Source organism: Lepidothrix coronata, unplaced genomic scaffold, assembly GCF_001604755.1.
Source record: "Lepidothrix coronata isolate B3197 unplaced genomic scaffold, Lepidothrix_coronata-1.0 Scaffold130, whole genome shotgun sequence".
Classification (NCBI taxonomy): domain Eukaryota; kingdom Metazoa; phylum Chordata; class Aves; order Passeriformes; family Pipridae; genus Lepidothrix; species Lepidothrix coronata.
In genome coordinates this window covers 2,683,842-2,707,899 of record NW_016690310.1, presented here as the reverse complement: position 1 = coordinate 2,707,899, position 24,058 = coordinate 2,683,842, and the positions used below count along the sequence as shown (strand labels likewise).

Here is a 24,058-nt window from a genome sequence, read left to right as displayed (position 1 = left end):
TTCCAAAACGAGGGGATGTGACAGACTCTGTATTTCAGAACCAAAGAAAGAGTGAGTTGTAACCCTTACATCTCTATACATATATAGATTATATATATAATATATGTATATATATTATAAGCAATAACTTCTAATAATACATTACTATTTCACAAGTAACTTCTACACGTGCTGTTTTGAGGAGATCCTGCAGTGACCCAGAATGTGTGTCAGCAGGACACATGATGGATTAGATGGTTGTCAAAATTTCCACATCAGGCCAAATAAGCCTGGCAAAAGAATATAGTTAAAAGAACTTGTCCCACACCAGAACTTGATGAAAATATTTAAAGTTAGGAGATGAAATCCATGTTGGAGGTTTAGCTAGGTTTCACATGATTTACCAATCCTGTTTCATTATCCAGTCTATTAGCAACAAAAAACCCCAGCAGGGTTATCAGAATGCAGGCAAAATAGTCATGATTTAATCTGAACTTAATAACATTTTTAGAAATGAGAGCAAGCATTAAAAGTTACTATGATCAAGAGTTTAATAAGTAGGACTTTGACAGAGGTAGGTGACAACTTCTTGCATACAATTTGAGTGATTTTATGTTACTTCACAAATCAAGTCACTGTCAAAAATAGCTTTTTATCCTGAATAATAGTGCTAATTTTTATAGCAGAATCTGAAGTATACCAGTAAAAACATATGAACAGAACCCAGTGAACATATAACAGAGCCCAGTGTTGTCTGGATTCTGAATTAAATGTAGTAAAATGAGAATTCTAATCAGCTACATATCCTAGAATAATATGCCCCTTTTGCTAGAAAGGGGCTATTCAAAATCAGATTAATTAATCAATGAAATTTCGAGTTTACAAATGCCTATTGATTCAGCATAGAAGTTCTGACTTCCAAGACTTACATGGATTCAAGATTCTGCTTATTTTCCTATTAAGAATCCTTCAAAGAGCAACAACAAGAATTTTACACAGTTTTAATTTCAATACTACATTTGTTACTAAGTACTTAAGCAGAAAAGGTCTTGGGCATTTCAAACTTAAAAAATAAGGAATTAAGTATCTGTAAATATCTCATTGATACCAATTTTAAAATTATATGGAGTAATGATTTCAGTTAGAAACGGCCTTTTAGATGGAGACAAAGAATACCATTACATTCAGACTAAATAGGTGTTTTAATGTAAATGAGTGTCTAAACAGAAGAAAAATACTGAGAGGAGGCCTTAGGATTCTTAGGAAAACAATAACCATGATGCCAATTAGAAAACTCGGACAAAGGCTTGCAAAGGAAAGCAGAAACTGTACACTTGAAAGTTCAATAGAAGCACTTTTACAGTTGCAGCTTTAGTTACTTCCTCTTCTGTAAAGTCATTTTATAAAAATCATTAATTATATAGCTACACATTGCATTTTTTTGTAATTTCTCCATCTGATTTAGCATACACAGTAAATATCTCATAAGACAAGAGTCACAGTTTGTAGGCACTGGCAACTGTGACAAATTTAAAGGGGTTTATTATCATCATAAATCTGAACTTAGGGGGATTAACATTTATCTGATGAATCATATGTTCTACTAACAGAAGGCTAAACTTACACCACCAATGTCAAAGCCACAAATTTTCAGATGTCATTTTTTGAAGTTAGTTTATCTTGACCCCTGGTCACACAATGAGTGCTTTAATACTCTTCTGTTTGTGTTTCATAATTTGAAACACCAGTGTTATCTACTTGAATCAACATCAGGATCTAACCCCAGAATGAACAAATATATAACTTAGACATCATCAGCACAAAGCAATTTAGTTTGTCTGCTGGCCTTTGAAAGCAGAGGATACGAAGTATGTTCAGGGGAAGAAAATCACTTTCCCTCTCAGAAAATTGTATTCTCAGCAATCAACTGCAATTCAGACATTTTATCTGAGCTCTGACATATTTTTTTGTTGTTGTTGTATAGAAGATGGATTTGGCTGTGCTTCCCCTTGATGAATAGTGCAAATCAAACCACGCTGAGCCCCTGCTCATCACCGGAACATTTCCCTCTAACAGGCATTACATTTGAAAAAACAACCAAACTCAAGAACAGCAAAAAAAACCCAGACTCTGCTCAGCCAGAGTGTTGGGAACAACTGCCATGACAAACTGCCTTCCATCTCCCGTGAAACCAAAGTGCTCCACTGTGCCCTTAGGAGAGAAATCAGAAGACAGCAACAGGCCAAAATCAAACATCTGGATTTATCTGCTCTCCCAGCGTGTTGGTATCCAGTTTGCTCTGGATATTAGCTTTGTATTTCACCATGATGAAAAACAGGTTAGATCGCAGGAAACAGGGTGAGTGCTTTAATCCCAGCTGGGTTGGCTCAGCCCTTCATCTTCCTGAGACAGATAAACTGAGCTCCCTATACTCTGTGAGGTTTTCCAAATAAGACTTTAAGAAGTGCATTTCTACCTGTCATTGTGGCCAGTGAAGGCAATGTGACTTTTTGGCCTTGATATTCTTGAGGCTGTTTGAGCCTCTTTTCCCTGCAGTTTTTCAGTGGCCAAGTGTGCCAGGCAGCTGAAGGACACTGCCCCACCAATGTGATGATGCATACTGGGGCTGCACACCTTTCAGATCTGGCTGGATCCAAACTCAGAAAGCACCATTGTCCTTCCAGCTCTGAATTCCTGGGAAAAGCCCACTTCCACTACGGTCAGGCTTCAGCCTCTCGGTGCTCTGACACCTCAGCCTGTGCTGTTATTTAGGAGGCACATGCAGCGGCTGAAGGCTGACAGCCAAGCTGGGTAACCCCTGCAAACATGGCACATTACCACTGTTGTAAGCTTAGGCACATTTGGACTGTTTTGTTCATTTTGAGCTTTCCTTCTGTAACCTGCCCCCCTGCCTTACTGTAACTCGTGTTACAGATAAAGGCACTTAAGGACAAGCTTTCCCAAACAGAGAGAATACATTTCTTTTCTTCTGCCTATCTGTCCCTGCTAATACTAGAGGCTGTTATATTTCTTCCTGAATTTCATGTAGTCCAGCTGAGCTGAACAAGTTGATAAGCAACACACAAAAATCTCCTATTCGAGTTTTTAGCAGGAGTTCTGTGTTGATTGTGTTTGTCTTGGTGTTCCAGTCATTTCAACGGGACTTTGCTATGCAAAAGCAAATGCCATTTCTAATTCTTTCCATGTCAGATATTCTAATTAAAAACAGCAGCATATTGAATGCAGAACCCACTGCAGAGAATTCATATCTGAAATGAAGGGTAATTGCCTATGCCATGCAGGGTTATTTGGAGAAAAAAAGCTGGCAATTCTTTGATTTTTCCCTTTGGTAGGGGTGGCTGAAGGCTCTGGGGATGGTTTGCAGGATCAACAAAGCAGAACACCTAGTTAAGTAGATGTTAGCCCAAAGGTCCTTCTGTTCACTTGACATTTGTGAACAGAATGACAAGCAGAACTTGATGCTGCTGCAAGCTGAAGGCTGGGCTTAAAAAAAAAACTACAAAAAAGACAGTGAAAGCTCTCATTAAAGCAAGGTGACAGGAATGAATAGAGTGTGCTGTGACCAAACATCTCAATATAAACCCCGTTTCTGACCTTGAAAAAAATGAGCTCCTCTATCACTGGAGGAGTGAAGGGTCAGACTGTTGATGTGCTTTTCTGCAACTTCACTTTTTTCCAGTGTAATAGCAGCAGGACATGAAATGCTGCATTAAGCATGTTTTAGATCCAGAATTGCCAACATCTGTCTTAAAACAGAAATGACACAGTTATGGGAGGAGAAGGGCAGGAGATGGGTAAGGCATACATTTATGTGGCTCTCTGTGGTATCATTTGGCTTTACTTTAATATTAATAGGCTCTGAATTCTCTCACCTGAATTCTCTCAGTAGCAGTGCACTGAATATTTGTTGTTACAGAACTTTTTGGCCAATACATTTAATTTTTAAAAGAATTTTCGCAGGCACGATCTACAGACATCTAAAATACAGATCAGTTGTATTGAAGAAGGTGCTACAATACCTTTCAATAAGAAAATAGATATTCCTAAGGCAGTTTTACTGGATTGATTCACATACTAGATGTATTTCCACCATGCCATGCTCATTCAATACCCAGAGCAGTAAGAACCCACATAATATGGACTAGATAATACTTCTAGCCTTTAATGATTTCCTAAAAGTCATTTAGCAAGATGAAGTCAGGAGTAGGATCTAATTCTGAGGATTGAAGTGACTTTTTTTGAGCCACCAACACTATTTCTTCATGAATCATTGCCCTATCCATGACTGTGAACCAACATTTTATGTCAGGCTCCCTCCTCTTGGGAAAGGGGAGGAAAGGAGTAAACTGAGCCATTTTTCAATGCTTCTGAAAAGTGTTTTCCCCCATTTAAGCTCAGTACAGCAACATCAGGCAGGATGCTTCATACCAGGCTCCTAAGTGTTATGAAAAAATAATAATAAGAAAAAAAAAAGCTCTGACTACAGTTTAAACTTCTTTGGTTTCTGAGAGTAAATAATACATATTTGCAAACCAAACATTTTCAGAAAAAAAAAACCAAAAACCAAAGCACAATAAGTAATATTTTAGCAGAAAACTGAGGACGTTAAAGACCACCACAAAAAAAAGTTGAAGACATTTCTTGGTACTTATAAATCAGCCCAATCTGTCAAGAGGACATAGGACATTCTTCCCCTAAGGACATCTGGGGTAGGTGATCTGCCTGATCATCTTCTAATCAGTTCCTAGTTCTGACAGAAACATCACCTTTTCATTAATGAATTTGGACTTGAGTGGGTATCTCAAAGCCAAGGAAGGGTTTCAGTGAGGTTTGGGGTCATGTCCTGAAATGGTTACAATTTCACATTGCAAAACAAATATTTTCTTAGCGTTAAATTCTGGTATCCACAATTTTCTCTTTTCCCCAAATATGCCTACTAATTTGGACTGTGAGATAAGGGTAAGATAAGGAGAAGATAAGGAGGATAATGGATCCACAAGTGTGAAAGACTGGAATGCTGATGACTCAGACAGTCCAGGTGCGAGTTGATGATGAATACATTAAAAAAACCCATGGCAAGCAAAGGATATGAGTGAAAACTCCTCTACAAAGGCAGGGGGAGATAAATGATGTACAACAGCCCAGGAAAAAGCTTAACAAGGAAAGGAAAAGGCCAAGCATGTCAACTGTGTGCTCTTGAAGTGCAGGTTCTGGGGTGACACAGAAACAGCAAAAATTAGCTAGTAAAGATTGAGAAAAAACAGTAAGTGCAAAAACAGTACAAAAAAATTCATCTTTTCTTCAATACTGATCTGAACACTGAAATTACCTAACTGAATTTCAGAGATTTAAGGCTAAGCAAGTGTCAGACAACAGGTCTTACTGGGTTTGTGTTTTTCAGCATTACATAAAATCCAAACAAGTCACACCCAAAAGGTTGTAACCACACTCACAGGTACTTTAAATACATAAACATTTGTTCATCTTCTCTCTCTTCCTTTGTTCTGCAGTCCTTCAATCCACAGAATTAAAACCTCATATGACTAAGCCCCAGCCTCCCCAGCACTCAGCAGCTCACCTTTACCTCACAGGCTCACAGAATGAGAGCTCTTGTCTTGCATCTCATCGAGATTTTCTTTATGAGTGCAGATCCAACACCCTCACAGTCACCCTCTCAAAGGGGTGCTACAGTCCTGACATTTTTTGTATTTTATTGTCATGAAAGGGAAAGTAGTAGAAATTTTTAACCCCTCTACAAAAGTCTTTCCACATTGCACAAAACAAACAAACAAACAAACAAAAAACCATGCAAGACAGTTAGCCTAAGAGAGTACAAACAAAAATCTGTGCAGGATTCATTTTTCAGCTTATTATCTTTTTTTTTTTTTTTTTTTTAATATTCAACCAAATTTTCTATTTCAATAACTATTAGATTTTTACTTGAAACTAAGCATTAATAGGTTTGGACAAGAAAGCAAATTTGACTGTCTGCAGATTTCACATTAATACCTGTATTGGAAAAGAAGGGATGTAAAAATGTAATTTATCCAATCCAATGATATCAAATAGAATATTGGTCTGTCAATCAAGGCAGGCAATCTAAGTAATGCATCTGCCCAGCAAATTTAATAACTTTTATGCTCATATACTTTTCAGAACTATCATAGAGATCTGGCCCTAGGTCATAGCAGGTGCACTGCTCATGAATGTTTCTTAAAGCCACAGCTGACTACATATGCTGTTTAAAAGTGGCATGTTTTTATCTGCAAAATGTATTTCAGTATTTCTGAATGCAGCTGGATTTTCAAAGAAGCAATCTTCTAATGAACTTACTGCTCAACAGCTGCATGTCTTATTACCCATAATTATTTCTTGAAATCTACTGATGATAAACCTGTGTCATTCCAAATTTCCATCAGTTCAGGATTTAAATAGATACATTCATAGACTCACATTTCTGGCAAATATGAGTAACTATGCTTTGAAATACTAACAGCCAAGGCATGACAGAATCACGACTGTAGATTAAATCTGCCAACCCAGGCAGATATGTGGTTCTATTCCCAGTTATACTTATTATTTTAACACAACTGACATAATCTCATTTTAGTTTGTTTAAAAAGAACTGGTCCTAGCTGTTGTTCTTTGGAATACTTGATTAATCAACCAGAGAAATAAGGTATTTGGCAAGTAAGGAAAAGGGGAAAATAAGGTACAGGTCAACAAGCATCTTGATTAGGGGCTAGTGAAGAAAAACAGCCAACCAAGCTAAAATCACCCACAGTGCAGCAAAGGCATCTATCTCAGAGGTGATGCTGGTACCACAGCTTAACCAGATCAGAGAATTAGCAAGCATTTGAGTGGTTCAGGGGTCTTTAATAAAAAGCTCAACAGATCAAAGTGATCAGTTTAACTGTTTTTCACTGTCATTTGTAAAGTACAAAGCCTCACTCCTGAGACTGTTAAAAAAGCTCCCAACAATAAACCCCAACCGAACACAAATAAACAAAGGGAGCAGAAGCTAAATAATTACTTTAGGAATGACAAAATGTTTAATGTCACATGCTTAGGAAAAAATTTCCTGAAGTTTTCTCCGAAACAAAAAGGCTGCTGCCCCTACAAAAGACACACATTTCTCCCTCTGAGCCACCCACCAAACAGCAATAGTCTCCTTCTTTTAAGCAAATGGTCTGCAATTCTTTCCAAGAAAAAAAGATAGTTCTGCTTATAAACTTGCAAAGACTAAGAGAACTTTAGATTGCAGTGTTGAGTGTCCTACAAGTAAAAGAGTCACAGCAAGAAAAACACAGAACACTAACTTCAAGTCAACCTTAACTGAAAGGAGCAAAGTAATATCCTTTCAGCTGTATAAAAAGTATATGTAATCAAACTTCAGAAGAAATATGAATTAAATCCAAAAATATACATCCTAAAGCATCCCTAACAATAGCAGAAGAAAACTCCCAAAGATCAGGGCAAACTCATATTTTGATTTCTTTCGACACCTAAAGGACTACCTCTAAAGGAAAATCTTTTCCCTGTTTAATGATTAGAAATAATTCAATTAAAATTACCAATTTCTACATTATTTATTGAGGAAAAAACCACCATAACAACTGTGCAGTACTTTACAATTTTAAAGAACGCACAGCAACCATGCATACTGATTGTTTCCTGCCCTGTACTTGCTCTGTGCAGAGGATCCAAGAGGCAGCAAGCAATGCAGTGCAAATAAGACTCCTATAGATTGTGCACACACACTTCTTTCAAATATAAGTTGGAGCTTTTCCCAAAAACAAAGAGCTGGCAACAACCACTGACAATCCGCATCAATGAAGAGAAAAATATCAGCAGTGTGTTTTCCACCTGAGCAAGCACTTTTGGTGAAATGCAGTGCTGTAACAGCTTAGCTGAGCCCATTTCAGCAAGCAAACTGGATTTGCTTTTGCTTGGTGCAACAATGGAAAGCTCAAGAAATGTTGTCGTTTTTTCTCCTTTTGCAGCCACAGGAAAACAGGTTGCCTCTCACCCAGAAAAGGATGAAGTTTAAAATCATATGATCCAGTTCAGCCAGCCAGTTCTTGTGTGTTGTTGAAAAGACACTCAAAGGAGCTGCATGAAGCTTAAAAAAACAATAATTCAGATTCTGTAGAGTGTACCAAGGAGGCCTATTATATAGGTAGGGGGACTTTGCAGAAGTAACCAATGGAGAGCACTGAAACACTGCATCCTTCTATCTTAATTATTCCAAAGAACAACAACTAGGACCAGTTATTTTTAAACAGACTATCTGTCTGAGCAGTTCTGGCTTTGACCGGTTCTTTGGGATGTCATATTTACATTTTGGCTAAAAACAATGTGCTTTTCACAGTCAATTTCCGTGCCACATTTTATCTTCTGGTAAAATTAAGATAAGGTGACAGCATCGTAAAAAAGAACAAAAACCCCCAGAATTTTATAAAAAAAAATTAGCTGATACCCCCATCCAGTATTGCAGTGAATCCCTGTGGTGATTCAACAAGACAAATATAGGAAAGAAGCACTGGTAAACAGCAGGTTACACCTTTTACCCAAAACTAATCAGCTCCAGGATATGAATTTTATGCCTGGATGCTAATATTTCCTTGATGTAGTTAAGCTCATTTTTGGCAGATGAAGGAGGATATCCTAACTCTCAGGTTCCAGATCTTTTCTCCTGAGACTCAAGTTCATCAGCATAAATTCTACAGTTTAAATGCTCAGTGCTTAGCATCATCCAAACCAAACATGTAAAAGCTCGTGGCTGTAACACACAGCTGCACAGCAAGAAGAGATTTTTTTTGGGGTTTTTTTGTTTTTTTTTTTTTTTAAAAGCACAAACTATGCTATTGAGAATTCAGGGAGAGAAAAAGTGGTTCATTAAATCTAATCTGCCTACAGACTCCATGCAACAGGAAAAGAAAAAAAAGAAATTTAGAACACAGTAAAGCATTTGATTTAATACAGCCAATACATGGGAACTACCTCAGGAACTTAATGGGCTTCATCTGGCTTCTACTCCTACTCATTCCTTTGGGCCAGTCTGGAGCCTCAGTGAGCCATCAAATAAGGCATCATCTCCCTTCTCCTGCAAATTTTGTTTCATACTACTCTTATCACTATCTCTACTCCTCAGTATTTTTTTTCTGTCCACATATATCATTTCAAATGGAAGGCAGTTCCTTATCAGCAACCCAAGAGCTGGATGCTGTAAAAGATAGTCCTCCCACCTGTGCTCACCCCCACAGCAAACCACCCTTGTTTTCATCACGATTTTTTCCACCCTCTTGCTTTGACCTTGAAACACGAGAGAGCAACCAAAAAAGAACACAGCAGGAAGTTGTTAATGGGAAACCTATTTCTTTATGAAGATGCTTCCATTTTTTGGCTTTTTATGGTGTCCAAGGATTTTTCTAAGTACCAAAAACTGCACAAATAACTTTTCATGCACAGCACCCAAAGTCACACCCAAGAAGTGGACCAGGCCCACCATTGCACAGCACTCCCCATGCTCTTCCACTAAAATATTATTTTAATGTGGAAGTAGAGCTGTCCTGGTGACCTGCCTCTCCCCTGGCCTAAAATCCTTCGTGTTTAAAGGTATTTGTCCTTGCAGAACACCAGCTATTGAAAAAATACCGTCTAAATTAAGGATGTCAGGCTGATGCTATTTGAGAAAGACTAAATGGGTATATTGTCATAAATTCAGTACATAAACTGTACTCGAGAGGACTGCTGAGTCTGATTTAGAAAATGTGCATTTTCTAGCTCAGTGGTAGCCTGAAGAACTTTAGGATCAAATTATCTCCTTCAGTAAATGAGCAAAACTCCACTGAAATAAACTGAGAAATAAGCTTACATAAGCACTAAAAAAATCTGCCACAGCAAGAATAATTTGAGAATGGCATGGGAAGACTTGAAGTTCTGATACAAAACCCAAGATAAACCAGCTCAGCAAGTCAATACCACAGAGAGAAAAGTTTTCTGGACACATCCAGAGAAACTGAGCCCTTACAGCTTTCAACGAATCATCTGCTGATAGTTTGGTACTTCTAAGCTATTTCTTAACACCACATTATGTTCTTGTACACATGTAAATATGCATCTGAATCTGTATGTAAGGAGTGGTTCTGATTTAAACATACACAAAAATACATATATACAAATACATGCACAAATACCTCGTACCTACAGGATTAAATTCATGCCCTGAAGTAGAATGACTATTCTGCATTTGAAAGAAGGTAATCACAATACATAAAAGACAGCACAGCTCATGGATGAACCATACAAATCTGACATTATTTACAATTTTCTTTTTAATCTCTGCAGACCTTTCCTGAGTTCGTGGAACTATGGGGTAAAATACTACTCAGATCCTTAATCACTAAGAAAATTGAGATTAGACAACACCCTCCAGAATACTTTAAGCAGCACCTGCTTGATTAGACCCTTAAAACTTCACTTAGGAAACATCTATTAAACTCAGCATGTTTTAAACTGTTTACAAGACAAATCATTTAAAAAAAGGGAACAATCTGAGCATTACTGTCATTGTTGTTTCCAAGTTTTTCAGTTGTAAAAATTGTGACATCAACTTCTGAAGAACAGAAGATTCATTCTACAGAAGGGTTTAAACAGGTAAACGTGACAAATAGGCAAAATTACTGGGACAGGTATGGCAAAGCCACTTTTCAAGGCAGTGTAATGGAAACTGCATTTTTAAATTATAGCATAGCTATAAAACCAGCTTTGTTAAGATGAATAGAGCACTTAAATAACAACTAAACAAAATCAATTCAACTCACTGGAGTTATTATGCCTAAAACTAGTGACAAGTTGATTGATCTACTTAATCTTTCCTCCTCCAATAATGTCTGCAGCTAAACACAGATGAACAGTTTTTGAAAGGGTGTGTGGGAAAGAAATCTCCAGAACTAAGTAATTTAAAATATTTCAGGATAACAGAAAACTGGTGATTTGGGCCCAGAATAGCACAATTTCTGCATTTAAGACTCAGCATGAGGTTGACTAGACACTGAGGGTGAACTACTTCCTAACACTTGAGTAATATATAGTGAATTGCTGCAGCGGTTTCTTAGGAAGAGGCCAGTAAATTTCAGTGTTTTTTTTTCTACTGCACTGTGTAATCAATGTTTTCACATCTTTATGGCAAACAATTGCCTAAGCAAGGACAGGATATTAATTAGAAATACATAAGGATTCAGGCTGAACAAATTTGAACATCCCCGTTAAGCAAGCCCTCTGAATTTTTTTGCAAGGATAAAAATGTCTATGTTTGAAAATATCCCAGGGTTTCAGGATGAAATAGTTGCAAAGTAGGTGAGAATCAATTCTTTTTGCTGTCACGAAAGAACAGTTTGATGTGCTTCTACTTCTTTTTGAACAACATGCTGAAGTCACATTGCAGCTGAACAGCTTACACAGCTTATTCTTTTTGGAATTATCTTTCCAAATATGGTATCCATTTTGATCGAATTACAACTGGAGGATAATTAGTCTCAGGAGAGGAGTATAATCTTTATAAAGTCGCAGACTAGCAATCCTCAGCTGGAAAATGCCCTATAAAGTTGACATTTTCCAGCTACGCCGCTTCTTGATTAAAATTCGTAGGTACAAAATAACAGCAATCTAGTTTAATATAAAACCTCTGAAGGGTAAAAAAATACTTCTGAAAAGTTCTTTCTGCTCCCCTTGAACTTAGTAAATTAACACCTGCATCCAGCACTATGATCAGAAAGAAAAGGCAAACACTCCAAGACTTTACCCTTGAAATCAATGGGTGTTTTGTGTGGGGTAGCATAAGATGATCAGTTTTGCATTTTTCTTTTTGCTCTAAATTCTTATGACTTCCATGGAAATCTAGTTATAACCATGAGAGCCATGTCCTTGCCAGCTAATCTAGTAGTCTCTGGCGAGCTCTGAGCCCAGGACAGGAGCATTCCAGGTCCAACACAACTTTATCAAGCAGCTTTTTTAAAATTAACAAGCCATGTGTATTTTTATGTCACATAGACCCTTATAAATTCTTATGCTATTAAGTATTGTGTGGTGTTATCAGAGGCAAAGAATATTCTAGCAGTGAATTTGGATTACTTGAGCTCCTCAAAGGCTATCCCTCTTTTTTGACACTAAGTGGCAAACATCAGTAATTAACAGCATTATTTGTAAGGATAAAATCAACAGCTCATCTCCTCTTTCTTTCTGAACCACAGAAATTTGCTTATTAAATGCTCTTTTATTATTTCATCTTAGCATAAACATCAGCAATGCCTATTTTGAAGTATCAATTTCCTTTTTTTTTTTTTTTAACCACATATACCACTGTTACTTCCTTTAGAGTGGGTCTCCCACTAGGCAATTTTAAACATTTACAAGCAAACTTTTTCCACTTGTCTGAAGAACATGAATAAATCAGATCAGCATTTCTCTTCTCCAGTTTGTCAAAAATTTACCCTGGCTCCGGGAGAAGTTTTCCATTAATTATAAAATTTCATCTGCGCCTCGAGTTCCCTGGGGCTTGGCTTTGAGCCACCTCACCCCTGAGATCTGAAATGCTGGAAAACACTGATTTGGATAACACTTAACATTCACAAAACTCTCTGTGCAAGTTCAAAGATCTAAGATTTTAATTAGGTTTCAGGCTGCCCCTGTTGCCTGGTGACGCTGCAATAGATGTCCTTGAGAGCTGGGTGTGCAAAGGAGAAAATACAGCTCTTTTTAAACTTTACTACTCAAGGTGGTCTCTTATACTTCATGTTTTGTTGCCTTTTTGAAACGAGATGTAGCAAAGGAACTACGAGGACTTTCTATTCTTAACCCTTCATTTCAACCATGCTGGTTAAACTTTTAGCTTAGTTGGTCAGAGCAGGGTGCACAGGAAACAAAATGACAACTGAATAACAAATAACAACTGAAGAAGACTAAGCTTTGGGGATAGAAAAGTCTATGAATAAGAGAGGAAAAAAAAATCCCATTTGGAATTTCGGACTTAATGAAGAAGGATGTCAGAAATAAGAATTTATAAGTTTTCTGGGCAGCAGAGGAAAAGACATCAGAATGGTTGATCACTAGTGAACACTGCTATGATTTTCAACATTGCAGACAACAGACATATAACATTGGGAAAAATCCAAGCAGTCATGTTTTCTAAACATTGTGGTTAAGTACCAGATAAAAAGAGAGCCCTAGTAAGTGTAGATTTAACTTTTAATCTTCTCAGTTGTTAAGGATACATTTTACCTAAAGGTTCTTATTGGAGTATCTCCTTCACTTTCTAGTAGTTCATAAATGTGAATCTTTCAACCCTGCTCCTAAATGTAAAAAATGAATGAAGAATCAAAAAATATAGTGGTCCCTAGGAGAGTGGGGTCCAGACATAGCAGGTCCATTACATTCCCATAACTGATGCTCTGATTCTGATTCTCACTCAACAGCCAAGTGAGAAAACGTGTCCTATGCTCTCATGTCTCCAAGGTCAGGAAAACAAAGCTTGTAAAAATAGAACTTATTCTATTCACTGCAGTTGCTACAGTATCACTACAAATATATCTCACTGACAATCGTGATGCAGTAGGATTTATTTTCTGAATGATCTCAGATACTGTCCCCTAAGAGCCATTTCCAACTGGCTGAATTGCATTTCTACTCTTTCCTTGTTGTACTCAGTAAAAAAAAAAAAAAAAAAAATAATTCATAAAAGAATATTAAGCAAATCATTTTTTTAAAATAGGACTTTATTTTACTTCAAAAGAAGATGTAATCAATCAATAAACAATACTGAACTCAAAGCCCTTCAGCAGCACATATCTGCAGCTGCTCCTGCGCCCTTCCTGCTCCTTCTCCCTTCCCTGGGCAGTGCCCCTGTCTCTGACACTTGTGGAAGTTTCTGGAATTGTAGAACCAATGCAGCACCCAAGGAAGGCACAGGATTTTACCCAGTTTTCTTCTCAAGGAGGTAGGATTTTATACTCAGGAGAAAAAAAGTTAGTTTTATCTGCAGAGTACGAAGACCAAAGAACTACAATGTCCTAGAACAGAATCAGTCTACAGTCTCAAAGCCTCAGAATTTAATTTCTGCTTCACTAAGGGACTTTTCTTGTTTTCTGTCCCCACCATAATTCAATGCAATTCAATTGAATTCATCCTGCAGGGCATGAAATTCCCAATACATCAGGTGAGACTTTGTGCTGCTGTGACTTTATCCTTTGCTAGTGCAGCTAAGCACAGAGAGATTGGAGAAAATTCTGGTGTAGGATGATTTACTCGACACTAAAGCCATAACCACAATTTATATAAGAATAGAGCAGAAGTATTGTTTACAAGGCTGTGATTTAAAACTGTGCTTCTTAGAAAAAAAACAAAACAGCCACATATTACTGAGAGCTACAGCAGTTAGTAACTAATTTTCCATTCCTGGTTTACTTTGTATTGCCTGTACTACTATACATCTATATAATTCATGTTTTTGAAAGTTCTGTCACAGTCTAAACAGCAAAAGAATATACTGCCTTGTATAAAACACTGCATCAACTCTGTAAATACGTGTGATTGTTGTAAATCCATAAAGCTATTAACACACCTTAATGTAGGTATTCACAGAAAGATTATAAAACGCTTTACCCAAATATGACAAGCCAGTCCTTATCTAATAAAACCTAATTAAATGGCTTAAACAAGAGCAATTTTATACCCATTTCTAAGTCTAATGTAAGACTGCTACAATGTTCAGGTTAAAACCTGAATAGCAATTCTCTACTGCTCAGCAGAGAAGAGGTGGCTTTTATGGGTGCACCAGCAGGAAATTAATAACAAACTAAGAAAATGCACTGCACACTTCAGTGTAGAAAAACCACCCATTTAAGAAATTAATCCATATGTACATGCAAATTCAGAGCTGCAGCAAATCAATCAGTTCTGAATGCCAAATGACAACTGTGAAGACTCGTGATTTTTCTGACACAAACAAGGGTTAACAGAGCATCCTGCTTCAGCTTTATTTTTAGGGCACTTTTGGCATAATTTCCTGCACAGAAGTGAGTTTCTCGTTCTGTGTCAGCCCATCTCCAGCGGTTAAAATTGTCAAAGTGGCTCTTTTATACGTATTCTAATTTACTCTACATTTTTGCCAAGCTTCTCAGCTCCACCTGTGCTTCTGCATTTCAGACTTCTCGGTTTCTTTGGCAATAATGGAAGCCTCTCAAAATAACAGCATTACCTATTTACATGCCAACCCTTTATTAGACTACATTAACACAATCCACACAATATTACAGCTGCAAGTCTGACAGATATTTTCTAGTATTTGCAGGAAGTACTCAGAGACCTCTAAAAAAGGGAGGATTTTTAGACACATAATCAGCATTCTCTCTATCTGGCACTTTTTTAACCACAGACTATTTTTGTTGTCGACTTTCTTTTCCCCCCCAAAGCCCTGAATAGCCTGAAAATTGCCTTTCTGTGCAAAGTCCTCTCCTCACACATCACAGCTGCTGCATTCAGCTGGAATGCCATCTATTCATACCTCCAAATGGCAAAGCTGAATGGCAGTAGGGCATGTGCTGAAAGAACAGGACTAAACAGGGAATGATTTTTACAGGAAGAGAGAGCCTGAGATTGCAAAACTCACAATTTGGCAGTAAAAACTGAGGGTGAATGCAATGTCTGAAAGAACAAGAGTAGCTATTCTGCTTTCATTCTCTGTCTCTGTATATCTGTATGCAGATAGCACTTCCAAAAATTACATATAAAATGCTATGTATAGCGTGTCCAACCTAACAAACCAGATTTTTAAAAGCAATGTGATTGGAGGCAGGACTTAGATAACATATTTCCTCAAAATTGTATCATTTAATTTCAGTCTAATTTCAGAAAAACTGATATAAGTTCTTACTTTTAGGGAACTGGCAAACATGGTACAGGAGTTTGACAGAAAGCCATTAGTTAGGTATAGCTTTTGGTTCCTTTTCCACACTGTAGCTGATGCACAGGGCTAAGCAATGCTCTGAAATCAAATTTCTCTCAAGACAAGTTTAGCTGGCAGAGCCAAGAACAAAATGCTGGAGCTTCTGATTTCCAGGGCATGCTAGGACTACACACATATATCTTTAATCACTATTACCACTCTTTTTTTCCTCCTAAAATAAGTGTAGAATAAACAGCGCCCACAGTCTTTTCCTACAGCTCTCAGAACATCTTGCAAGATGGCATCATTAAGAAAAAAAAAAAGAGGAAATATTTAAAATAATTTGATTAAATTAGAGAACAAAACAAAAGAAAAGCAGGACACTAGCGTAGGCTCTTCCAGTACTCATCTACATGAATGTGTTTGGACAGGGTAGTAATAAAAGAATCATCTGAATGTGAGCACCATCAAGTTCTTGCATTGAACTTTTCCCTACCTTTTATTATTTTTTAGCTACATATAATTGCAGTTGTTAAACATGTAGGTGTGCAAAACCCCTGTGTCTTGGGAAGGGGGGCATTTTGGTGGGTGCAGGGGCTGGTGTGGAGGAAAAAGGCCTTTATTACCTCTCACGCAATTTTGAGAACCTGGAAGCCCAAATCTTTATTTTATCTTCTTTTTTTTTTTACTACACCTAATTTCCTCTTTCCTGCACATAATATGAAGTCTCTTTCCCTTTGTTATGTCTTTGTTATTATGCTCCTCCTGATAGATTTAGTCCTTTTATTCTCACATCAAATTTGAAACATTTGTAGAATGTACTGGAAAGCTCCAGAGTTCCATTTAAAGTACCTGGACATTAATTCACTGTTTCTCTAGGGATGAGTGTGGCCTTCTTCCTCTCCCAAGTAAAACATCCCCACGCTTTGTTTTTTATAATTTTAATAACTAAAAACGATGAGTGATACAAATCAGATGGATTTCTTTGTGGCTTGGATTATTTTTCTTGTTTTTTTTTTTGTAATATCAGGAACATTTCAATGATAGTTAAATCCCAGGTAATTTGGATATATGGAGGAAAAAGGAGGATCAGGTGAGCTAGACTAGGACACACATCACTGAAGGCCTTGGTACACTGGAAATTTGTTTTATTTGCTTGATGTGTTCTACTTCCCATCTAAACAAGTATCTAAATTCTAATCATTGCTCTACCTCTAAGACTAATTACAATTTTTCAGTGTGCTATTTCTTTCTTTTTTTTTTTTAAATTTTGAGAAGCTTTAATCACAGATGCCCCAAAGAATATTTATACAGGACTGCAGAAACCATTCCTTCAGTGACTTATAAAATTACTGTCCATCTTCTCTGCTGTTTTGTAGTCAAAGTACTTCCCTAAAAACTCAGACAGAAATCCCAACTGGGTGTGCCAGGAGATACATATCAAAAGCACACTTTAAATATTTATGATCTGATAGATGTCACCATTCAGTTTACATTTTTACTTAAAAGTGAAAATTTTATCCTGTTACAGTTCCTATATTAAAAGATTTTATTTTTATGTAGTTTTCCACATTTTCCCTTTGTTTATCTATTCTTTAAGGACTTTTCAAGATATTAAAGGGAAGCAATAATCTCTTTATTCCTCATACAGCCCAGAGACCCCAACCAGACTGAGGCATTTAGCACCAGACATTTGCAACGTGACTGGAAGAAGCTACACAGTGAAATGGCTGCAACCAGCCCTGCAGCCCCCAAGACAAAACATTATTCTGCTTTTTTTCTCAAGGTTTTTTTCTCCTCAAGGGTTTCCCTGGGCTGAGTTCAAGAGGAAGTAATGTTTGCAACTGCTGATGAAGTGCAATAACAGGTACCACTGTGGCAGAAGAGTGAACCACACAGAAACCCATCACACAGACATTCAAGCTCCTGAAAGGGAGAGAAATAAATAAGAGATGATGTAGAAATAGAGAGATAGATGAATAAGGCGAACAGTAAAAAAACAGTCAAATGACCAAAAAAAATTACAAAGTGCCTAGAAGCTGCCAAAAAAATGCTATATTAGAAGCTCATAAAACCATGGTCGACTCTACAAAACTAAGAAGGGAACAACTCAGAGTTTAGAAAAACTTGCTGAAGGGAGAAGAACAGAAAATGACATAAAAAAACTTTAATGTGAAGTGAGAGGGAATTTGATATAGTGTAAAGAGTTGTGGAGGTATGCAATATCCAAGACAGATTTAGAGAAATTAATGGACAGCGGGCTCATAAAACTGACACATCTGTGGGTATCCAAGACAACATATTTATGTTTTGAATGGAAGGACTGTTGAGCATTCTTATTTTCCCTTCTTTTTTTCAGGCAGTGATAGAGATGTTTAGTCACTCTGCAGACTGCCCCACAGCTGGAAACACAAAATTGTAGGTATGCAGGTTGAATGTTAATCTGAAAGGCCCCCTGATAGATCTGAAATGCTTGCAACATCAGTACATCCAGTTTACTCAGCTCCTGCAACTTCAGACAGGAGGAGATCAGGAAATAAAATGCTGGTGAAACACTCCACCTTTAAATTGAGAAACAAATACTTTTTGGTGCCAAAAGGAAAGATTCCTTTCAAGGCAGATTTTCCAAAATGTCCTGCAAACACAGTAAATACTACAGAAGTCTCCTGACCTACCTGAGCAAATCATTATCAGTCAGACAGCTTGAATTTATTTATGTACTTCCGTGCAATAAGAGACAAGATTGTTTTAGGGCTGGTCAACAGGATGAGATTGATATGATTTATTATAATTAACAGGCTCAGTTGCAAAGCATCCAGTGTACACAGGTGGGAAAAGAGAGCAAGTTTCCTGGTTGAAACTAGGACACTGTTGTGACTTAAAAAGGAATGTTCGCATTTTTGAGATTGACCATATATATACACACTCTCATAGACCAAAGACATCAGTGATCACAGTTGAAATAACAGCTTTAAGGAGGTCAAGTTTTCATTCTCACAGAACTCAGAAGAAAAGCAAGAGAACTGAACAAAACAGACAAAGGCAAGAGAACAAGAATAAAATTAAAAATAACATTTTCAAGTGCAAAGAGGTTCGCAAAATGAAGCAGTGGAAAGGGTAACTACACCCTGGTTTAGGCAAGTTGTTTGCAGAGAAAAAGATAAGGAGGAAAAAGTAATATGATGCTGCGCAAATGTCTCTACTCCAAGACCAAATTTCAAAGTAAATTCAGTTTAATATCAATAAAAATTAAATAAAACACGTTTTATATTTTATCTGGAATTTTGAAATCAATCTGGCATTAATATTCATGGCGCACAAAGCTTAAGAAAACATTTTAAGAATGTGAGGGGTTTTAAAATTTTATTAAGAATCTCAGTTCTGAGCTTGTATTTCCTTTCTCCTCCTCTTGCTGTTTCTTTTTAAAGCAAGTGTGAACAAAGTTTCACTCTGTATCAATAACCTACAGAACTGTTTCCCCTCTGAAAAAGCAGCAAGAGTTCCAGAGGTGTATTATCAAACCAAGCACCCGTAGCAAGGAGTCAACAGTTCCATTCAATAAAATACTATTTCTAAATACACAGGGTCATTTTTGCTTTTCTGTTTAGAGCAATTCACCGGTGCTTTGTCTGCCCACTACAACAAAATGTGCTTTATATACGAAGCCAAAGCACAGTCGCTTTCAATAAGAGGCCTGAATGGAGATGACAATCAAATGTTCCTCTTACCTCGTTTTGGAGGTCTCGGATCATTTTGCTCTTCCTTTCCATTTCAGTCTTCAAAAAGTTAATCTGCAAGTTTAAAGACACGCTGAGTGTGAGTTGTTGAGATGTACCTGAACATCAGTTGGGACCACAAAGTATTTTATTATGCTTCTCACAGCTGGTAAAAAAAAAAAAGCGACCACCAAACAAAAAGTTTTGCTTATATATCAAATTGGTATAGGCCACAGCTAAATAGTTGCTAAATCTACAAGCATATTTGCTAGAAAACTTACAATCCAAAGAAGAAAATTGTTGTATGTAAATAGACTTGCTTTGCACCAGTAGACATGGTGCTTATCTTTCACAAGGAAGTTCAAGGTGATCCTCAGAGAACTAAGGAGTTTTACAACAGCATTAACTGATTCTGTGACATACAATTTTTTTTACCCTCTAAGAATGTATCTATCATAGCAGGTTTCTAACAGAGTTATTTGATTTGAATGCTACGGGGCTGGTCCTGATGAGATAAATACCTCGACTCTGATCACACTCACCTGTGGAATCAAGAGCATTACATGTAAAAGCATTCACATATGGTCTCTACTTCCTAATTAACTCAATGACTTGCCTCGGAAAGCAGAATTCCAATCTTAGGTTCAAGACTGAATTTAATCAAACCCAGTTTAAAGCACCGTTTTTACAAATCAGTCTGACTTTCTTTCAGGACCGAGCTTTCCTCACAGCTTATGGAATACAATAGGAGAAAGGACAATGTAATGATAACAACTAGGATTAAAAGAACCCATTCCTGCCATTTTGAAGGAAGATGCTCTTGGATACCTCAATTATCAAAATTCTCATCCTTGTTTACTCAATGTCCTATGCTGTGTTCTCTCCCTGTTGATGCAAAACTCTATCCAAGTTCGAGGGAAGCTACAGTCATTCTGACATTGAGACAGAGTTGTAAAGAAAAATAAAACCCTTGTAAAGAAAAAAAAAAACTTAGATTGGAGAGACACTGACCCAAAGATTCATGGTTTGGATGTCATGTAGGTAAAAAATTACGCTGAATCTACATGACACGACAGCTGTTCTTAGAATCACGTCCAAACTCAAGCAGACACGTCAGTAATTTGAAAAATGTCACTGAATTTGATATCACCCTCACTTGTATCAAAAGGGAAGCCACAGAATTCTATTATCATCTAAGGCAGAAATGTAGGTAGGGAGTGCACGAGACCAGAGCCACCTGACATGCATAAACAGACAAAAGTTAGGAAGAGTTTGTAAAAGAAATACCAATTGCTTTGGCTGTGGAAATATTAACTCCACATCCAGCTGCCACTGAGGATGATGCTTTATCAGAGGACAAACATATTCAGCACCTGCCTGGCAAGGACAAAATTACTGAAATCTAGTCCATATATACTAGATAATAAACGTGAAGATTTTGCACAACAAAAAATAAAGGTCACAATCGAAAATACGAGATCAAGATGAATGGGGAGAAATGTAAAATAGCTATTTGAATGGTTATTTTGTTTTTTTCAGCTGTTCAAAAGTATTGCCAGCTACCACTAAATACTGACAAAAATAATATACTGACCTCCATTAAAGAGTGTTCCCTTTCTTAGACCTAACGCTCAGGAGAATATTAATATGCCTTCAAAGCACTTGGCTTCTAACTATGAATATATATGAAATAATTAATGAGATTTGACACCAAAATTACTATCTCTACATTGCTTGGATCTTCTAGGGAAGAGATAATTAGGACAATCCAGTACTATTAATTTAACAGCAATATATGTTGGTTAAATCAGTAATTTTGTTGATTACTATGTACATACACATGCATTTTATACCACTGATATGGACATCCTACAGAGTGTAAACATACTGTTCAAGCTTATCTGAATAATTAGAAGATATTTTTACAACATTAAAAAGAATAATTTCAGCATTAATTAAGAATTCATTCGTTTTTGCATTCATATTATAACAGCATTTTTAAAGGTCCTCCAAATCTCTAACAGCTGAAGGACCACTTAGTCACGAGGTATAGCTATGGAGGGTTACACAGGAGGGGTTTATATGCCTTGTCTACTGGAGCCCATACAGAGATAACACATTGAAGTGTGCCTAGGTGGATAATTTCATGCTTTAAGGCAGATCAGTCTGTGTCAGACCATTTGCACGGTGCTTTTAGTCAGTCTCAAGGACAAGACATAATACCATTTTCCAGAAGAGATGTAAAAATTCTGCTTCGAGTCGCTAAATCCTCCCAGCATAATAAACAAGAACAGGCATTTACACCAAGCTCTAAATTAAGGGGGACAAAACCTAAATAATTGAACAAAAAAAACCTTCCTGCATTTCTTCCTCCCTTCTACCCACGCTTTGTTCTTGTTTGACATTCAGCACTTTTCACATGTTGTCTCCCTTTAAGTGCTGTAATTATGAAAATACCTGATGAAAATATGTTGTTCTGAGGCTACAACTCTTCAACACTAAGCAAGGACACTGCTTCTATATCCCAGAAACAGGAAGTGTTAAATACTGTTAAAAGCAGAGCTAAATAGTTTTTTTACCTGTTTCTTACATGAATGTAACTTTTAAGCTGCAAGCTACAGTTTGATTAGTAAAAGAGACTTTTGTCAAAGAAACATTTAGGACTTTGGGAATATAAAATCATAAAAACTTTTACTAAACAAAATAAATATTTTTGAAGTGAAAAGAACATCTGATCTTTTTATTAAAAATCTCGCTGGCATGAGGATAACAATTAATTAAATTCCCCATATATTAGCCTTTATTAGGGCTAATTTATTAGGCCTAATTTATTAGGGCTATTAATGTATTCCCCATATATTAGCCTTTTATTACTGAAAATATCCTCCTGATTTCAAAATAACCACATTGTGCATGGTTTCTTTTTATAAGTCATTCATAATGTGTTGCTTAATTCTCGTTTTTCATAGTGAACACTGAGCAACTGGGAAAAAGGAAATTACACAGAGCTATTTTCTCCTTTATTTTGACAGACAGCACTGTAATTGTATTGTCAAACAATTCCATCAACATATCTTCTTAAAAATTGCTAGCATGACATAAAATACTAACAGAAACAACATATAAAAGGTAGACTAAGCTTACTTTAGACAAATTATTTTTGAGTGTTTCCATGTTTCATTCTTTATTTTCTCCCACATCCAGAGCTATCCAGCTCTTTTTATAAACTTTAACTGCAGTTAATGGGAAATAACTTTGCAAACTTGCTAAAAATATAGCTATTTCTTAACATGCAAGCAGTTAGCACGAAGTACATCAAAGCAAAGAGCCCTTCTCCAAGAAGCTCTGAGAGCCTTTTAACCCAATGAAGAAATACAGAATTACTATATTCTACAAATTTACTGAAAAAAACCCAAACAAAATTAAAAAAAAACACTTTTAAGTTTACACGTGCCATTTGCCCTGTGCCTTTCTGTTAACTAAAGTGAAAATTAGTCCATGGCCTCTAATGCTGTTCATGGAAGAAGTGGTTCCACTTCACATTTAGAGATAATAGCTTGACATTATTAATATCTTTTTTCACTGTACAAAAACTTATTAAAAATGGCTTAGGTATTTGATGTTAAGCGCAGCACAAAAAGCTCTGTTAACCTTCATTGATTGTTAAAGAGGACACCAGGTTATTTGGAACAATGTCTTACACGTTTTACAGGCACATTGTATAACTAAACCCAGCATGGCCCTTCTGAAATGCTTTTTGGTATAAAAATAATACACAGTTGTAGTGTGGGACAGTCTATAAAGAAGTTCCTTCACACCAAAGGCTTTCTGGAAGACTGTTTCAGAGATATGTTGAACTAGGCAGCATAGTCAATTTAAAGCATCCTTATCATAACTAGTGTTTCTCTGCATATTTTATTACCCCAGGCAGAGCAGCTGACACAATAGGCTTAAATGTGTCTGAGGTCTGCCCTAAATTTCCTGGAAAAGCCCCATCTCAAGACAGAGTGCTGCTGTTCTTCGTGTGTTAGCGCTCCAGATGCAGAAGACAATCCAGAAGGATCCAGAAAAGGAGTGTTAAGGTCCCCCAGGTCAGCCCTCGGTGTGATTACTAAAGAGCAGGAGTGTCTTTACACATCCTTTTACTTTCCTTAAGCCTGAGCTGCTGCTTCTACCCTCAGAAAGTTGTTACCACCCAGCAGCAGCTCCACTGGCTGCCCTCTGAGACAGCACCCACCAACTAGAGTTGGTACCTACCAACAGGTCAGCAGCTGCTCAGAACAGCAACTTCTTTAGTTGCTTGGTTTCTCTAGCCTTAAAGGGTCAAATAATGGATAAGCAAGCACAAGAACACTGGTAACTCTCTTTCTGATGAATCATTTGTGCAAGGATAGTGAAG

At 37.0% G+C, this 24,058-nt stretch overlaps 1 protein-coding gene across 4 annotated transcripts in view; it reads right to left on the bottom strand.

Annotated features, from left to right (window-relative positions):
* The window catches only part of LUZP2 (leucine zipper protein 2), a 138,946-nt gene that overhangs the window by 49,274 nt on the left and 65,614 nt on the right, over positions 1–24,058 (bottom strand). For all 4 annotated transcript variants that reach the window (XM_017826824.1, XM_017826825.1, XM_017826821.1 and 1 more), the window contains exon 5: positions 19,672–19,734. In XM_017826824.1, coding sequence (XP_017682313.1) covers positions 19,672–19,734 — 63 coding nt within the window. The remainder of the gene's footprint in view (positions 1–19,671; positions 19,735–24,058) is intronic.